This window comes from Sesamum indicum, linkage group LG6, assembly GCF_000512975.1.
Source record: "Sesamum indicum cultivar Zhongzhi No. 13 linkage group LG6, S_indicum_v1.0, whole genome shotgun sequence".
In the NCBI taxonomy this organism is placed as follows: domain Eukaryota; kingdom Viridiplantae; phylum Streptophyta; class Magnoliopsida; order Lamiales; family Pedaliaceae; genus Sesamum; species Sesamum indicum.
The window spans coordinates 4,429,920-4,435,755 of record NC_026150.1 but is presented as its reverse complement, the minus strand read 5'-3'; the positions used below and the strand labels follow the sequence as shown (position 1 = coordinate 4,435,755).

General features: G+C 34.5%; 1 protein-coding gene across 2 annotated transcripts in view; it reads right to left on the bottom strand.

The window, feature by feature from the left end:
- LOC105163707 overlaps positions 2,378–5,836 on the bottom strand; it is a 4,417-nt gene continuing 958 nt past the window's right edge. For both annotated transcript variants that reach the window (XM_011082147.2, XM_020694283.1), the window contains exons 2-6: positions 5,624–5,729; positions 5,088–5,140; positions 3,800–3,931; positions 3,514–3,586; positions 2,378–2,907 (exon numbers count right to left, since the gene is read on the bottom strand). In XM_011082147.2, coding sequence (XP_011080449.1) covers positions 2,816–2,907; positions 3,514–3,586; positions 3,800–3,931; positions 5,088–5,140; positions 5,624–5,729 — 456 coding nt within the window. In that variant the 3' untranslated portion in view covers positions 2,378–2,815. The remainder of the gene's footprint in view (positions 2,908–3,513; positions 3,587–3,799; positions 3,932–5,087; positions 5,141–5,623; positions 5,730–5,836) is intronic.

Here is a 5,836-nt window from a genome sequence, read left to right as displayed (position 1 = left end):
TAAACATGTGAACGCTTTTTAAAAAGTACAATTCCGTTTTGCTTCATATATTCTTTAAATTTTTAGAAAGCGCCTTTCCAGTTTCGGCTTTCGTACGGTACCCCGTTCATGACCTCATTCCTCCTACGACGTCGTTCTGTGCTGCATAAATTATAAATGATAAATCAGTAATAAATCAATTATGGATAGATTCAAATTTTTATTTATTTTTTTATATATTAATAAATTCGATGAATTTTAACTAGTGGAAGAATCTATTAAATATAAATATTATAAGTGTTAGATGTAATTTTTCAAAGTACAGAAACTTTACGTGCAATTATATTAAACCTCATGTAAGAACAATGTAATTATCCTATTTTTACATTAAGTCTAGTTACACAAATACTCCATACTTTTTGTAAAATTACAGGTGGACCCTTGAGGGTGTTAGTGTGATTTATCTTAAATAGTGTTTCTGTATAATTTCGTCAGTATACTTATAATTACAACTATAATTTTAATAGATGTATTTTTATTTTATAAAAAATAGGGAGTGTTTATATAATTAAACCTAACTTATTATGGTACCAATGTGATTCACCATTATATATATATAGTATGTGTATGTAACGCGACGTATATATTAACAAAATAAATTTATAAAACTAATAACATTAAGTGAAACAAAACAAAGAAATGATCAAATATATCATATTTTTCGGTCATCAATAATCAGTATATGTTAATTATTAATATCAAACATATATAACTAACCAATAGATATTGTTACAATAAACTAACAAATATTATTAAACTAAAAGTTTTGTTAAAACAACGGAGAATTACACCAAACCTCAGTTTGGCAAAAAGACTTTTTTCTTTCTAGCACACACCCACGTTCGAACACAAAACCTCCTATAGGAAATTTTGAGCACAACCATTAGGTTGTCCCTCATAAAACACAAAATAAAATTATTTAACTTATAATAAGTCAATCGGAGGTAATTATGAATTTTTTTGTTCAATTTCTTTGTTGATATCAATAAAATTCGTGAATATTAATTAATGGATGAATATATTTATTAAACAAAAATAAAGTTCAATAATAGTAGATGCGATTTACAGAACAACATGGGATTTTATGTGATTCCATTAAATCTCAATGGAGGACAGTATAATTATTCCATAAAATAAATTAATACCAACATATTGATGGGATTTTATGTGATTCCATTAAATCTCAATGGAGGACAGTATAATTATTCCATAAAATAAATTAATACCAACATATTGATGAGACTTGAAGTCGTAACCTCTGGATAAATTGTTTTGTATCAAAGACCAGTTGTGTTTCATTTTTAATTATTATATTCCTGCATTTTGTTTACAAACCAGACGACCATTATGGAACTTAATTTTAAATTCTGCATTGTTCATTAGATTCTATAGTTATTTCTCTCACAAAGTGAATCAAATTACAACTAAAAAAGCCCCATTCTTACTATAACAAGAATTTGGTTGTGTGTGTGTGTGTGTTTTTTTTTCCTTTTTGAGTAAATCGCTTAACATAATTTCAATTGCAGATAATTATAACAATTAATACATTAATCATTAACATCAAGTATTTATAATTGATCATCATATTACTATTAAAGTAAAAAAAAGAGCTACTATCAAAGAACAATAATAAAATATCAATTTCGCCAACTAAATTAAATTTGGTGGACGGAATGTGGTTGGCTTTTCACCAAATAGTTTTGACTAACATATGATTGAGACTATGAAAAGCTTTCCTACTGACCCAACTCCACTTTTGGTAGGCATTTTGAGCTCTAAAGCACTGAGAAATGAAGGTTTAGTTGGTAGGTGCTGAAGCCACCGAGGGAAATAAAGACGAAGGTCCCTTGTGGTGGCCTATGCAAAAGTCCCTCTTTCTCATGGCAAGTAATGGTTTGGGAGCCATCCACCTCAACAACCAACTGGAATATTCGGAATAAAACTTACGTTAGATATCAAATCATGCTAAATAACATAGGAAGGGTAGTCCATAGTTTGCCCAGATTCTGAACGTTTCTGGTAACCTCGTATTGGCCTGATTTTGAACGAGTTAAAGCCCCCACAATAGCAGAATTCGATCGTTTTTTATTTGTTTACGACTCAGAATAACCCCATATCTACCAAGTATTCCAATCTCCTCAACTGATGCAATTTGTAGTTGAGCAACAGCATAACTGATGATTTAAAAGGTCACTGGGCGTGAGATATTCTTGATGAATTTCGGGATGATCCCAGAATGAAAGGGTGTGATCTCGTCCGCAAAGTCACCAAGAATGAATTACTTGAAACCATGTCGTCAATACACCTATACAAAGTTAGGATTCCAAAGGCAGTAAAAGGCCGTCCTACTAAATGATATTTCACTTCTGGAAAGAAACCTTGATTCAACAATGCTTTTACAACTACTTTACAACATTGTAGATCTTTTTCTAGTACAAGGGATAACTAGTTTCCAGAAATAACTCTAGCACACTAAAACTAGCACAATCCTATCCACAAGGTTGATAAAGAGAGTGTTAAAAACCCCTAATGATTACCTACATCATAGCAAAATCAAAGGGGGAATTTTCTCTGGTTTCCGGCAAAATTGGAGCTTTATCCCCCTCAAAAAATGTATAAGATGTGATGAAGATATAGAGGGAGCCAGTAAAGTACGAAAATGACCAGTTTCTTGCCTAAGTAACCTTACTTGTTATTTACCAAGGTAACTGCCAATATTTAAGCAACTAGCAGCTAGATCTGGCGTCTAATTGTGCTGCATGGAAATTTCTTGTTTCTAAGGCATTGGGTCTTCCAAGATGGGTGAAGAATCAAGGTTCACCTTCAGCCCTTTACCATATGCAGCAATTAGCAGAGCCTCAGCGCGACCTGCAAGATTCAAACATAAAGAGCGTTACAAGAAACTAGGCAATAACAATTCCTTAAAAGATGTCTACTATAAGATATCCTTTCTGTGATACTCTAATCTCCCAATTGGCTTAACAGAGTTGCAAGTGCATATTAGACTCCTTACAACCTATCTTCCATCATTTTCATTTTAAGGTTTTATCTTCCACTAGTAGTTTCGTATCGTAATGCTAAAATGTATTGTCACTGCAGAGTTTAAGGTCCGCACAGAAATGTTGCGCATTAAATGAAGGTTTTGGTCCAATTATATGAGATTCTTGGTCATGATTTCTCGCCCTAATCTCTTTTTAATACCCTTGGTGAGAATCAGACACTCCTTACAACTTGCCATGAAAAATGGAATCTGATTCTGGACTTCTTTCCATAGCTTCTTTCAGATTTAACTAACATTTCTCCAGATAAATTCTGTCAAAATCATAATCTAAGTCAAGGCTTACCACTGACCACACCCATGGCCAACACCTACCAAACAATGGCACTGAAGATCTCAATGAATGATAACAAAAAGTTCTGTCAGAGTCATTGATATCTTTCTGAAAAGTTTAACATGATATAGAGTATACCGACCATGATCTTTCTTCCTTTTCAACATGGAATTCATAGAGGGAAATAAAGTAGTGGCAAGCTCCCTGCTGTCGTCCTGTCATACAAAGCAATACATGTCAAATTTGATCTCTAAGTACCATATTTACTTAGACATACTTGTCAGATGTTTGATTCATAGATGAATAAACAACATGATCTTCAGATGCAAAGGATATCAAACATTTTTAATACAGCATGCAAAATTCAACTTGTCACGCAACACCACCGGTAAAGGTGATATGGTGATACTCAGAGAAGATTAATGAACCTTGCTTGAGCGGTTCCCCGTGAGTTTAAACTCATTCTTCCACAACAATGATGGAACTGGAACCACAGAATATCCCGAGGCAACTAGGATCCCGATCCATAATCCGTATCCAAATCCTCCACTCCACCATCCCTTCGGTGCAACAAAAAGATATACTTCAGAAACCGTCACTAAAAGAAAAGAAACTAAATGTAAGAAGGTATCAAGTCATGCAAAATAAACAACAGAAAAGAGGGATTAGAAAAACAGATCTGTCAGAAAGATATGAATTTTTATGCATAACCATATTCCTTTTCATTGTTTCAATTCTGGAAATTGAGGAAAAGCAATTCTTCCTAGTTGCTTGTCTACGCCTATGTTTGGAGAAGGCAAACGTCTCTAGTAGTTGAGACTGAAAAGTTCTGGTTTTTCTGATCCTGTTGGATCAGGCACCAGCAGGAAAGAGGTACACCTAGTACCAATGTAATTTGCATAAGGAAAAGAACTATTATTTCAAAGTAGTATGAAAACAAGCTTCCAACTTCAAAGGGATCAGTTCAAATCTGTTGCTCTCTTTCTGGAAAATAGAATACATGGAAGGCAGGAATAAGCAGCGATATAATTGTTATGAATATGGGTATGGCGGTTGTGGAGAAGAGCCTGCTCAGACCAATTGAACTGATCCAAACTCAGTGACAAGAAATAAAAATGAAAACCTTTCCCACTTGGAAAATATTCTAAGTGCAGGGAAACAAAGAAGATGAAGAAAAGGTAGTTCAAGGGAGTTTCAAGGAGATAAGCGAGGTTGAAAAAGGTATTGGCATATAGAAGTAGTTTGAATAGTGGAAAGCAATAGAAGTAATGGAAATTCCGGAAGATCAATCAATTACTATCATGAGGAAGATCAGAGATGACCAACACTAGCAGAAATGGGAAGAAAAGTGATTTGCCATGCAAAATACAGGTGATTTAGAAACATGGAAAACATGGCAGGCGTAGGTTCCCCTTGATGGTACTTGCCTTGTTCTTGGAGAGGATATGTTTACTTCTAATTGGGATTTTCAGGGCATGTTTGTTATTGCCTGTTAGTATCTTGCCGTGTCTGGAAACTCAATTGCTAAGGGAAGCATCATTTAACACACAAGCTCTTCTCCAAGAAAGTTATAAAATTGATCACATACTTAGAGGAACATAACAGCCAAGAACTTTAATTCATCACCAAATAGATCTTCGGCCATTAGGTGAAGTCCATCCAGTTGAAATATAGTAAAAGAATAATCACACTTTCTCCAGACAGAGGGTTTCTAACCTGTTTGCCGTCTTGAGGATATGGAATTGATTGCTCTATATACACAGTGGTTCCTGAATTGAAAGAAAGAATATAAAATTGGTCAAAACAGGTGTGTTTGAGATAGACCACCTAGATAATCCAATGATATTGTAATCACAGTTTCGTCAAATTAGTTATCACAGCTTGAAGTAAGTGGGCAATGAGATCAGAAAATCTTAAACGTTATTCAACCACTGGGGCCAAGTGAACTGAATGTATTACTACCCCACGAGACTGCTCTTCCCCTCAAAATCTGCAATTTCAAAGGTAGATAACACACCTGCATTGTCTTTCTAACAAGGACAAGGAAAAAAGATAAAATCCAATACAAGATACATGAAGGATTGTTTGCTCAGCCAGTGAGATGAGGGCTAGGCAAGGAAGATTTTCTAGCAGTTGCAACGCCATTAAATTCAATTACTGGTTCTCTAGCCAATGTATGCTCTTCATAGGTACTGTTTCATCCAGACAGATATAATTGAGCAGCTCATAAAGCACTAAGCAGTATAGCATACCAGTTGGAGCATCAATTCTTTGAAGCAATTGAACAATAGACTTTGCATCTAGACGTTTCCGGATTCTTTTGCCAACCAATACTTTCAAGTGAGGCGAATCATACACCTGTCGGATAGGAGAAAAGAATTTAATATGAATTAAATTCAGTATCAATTAAACAAACACCATTTTTTGTTTTTTTGTTTTTTTTTTTTTTGGGGGGGGGGGGGGAA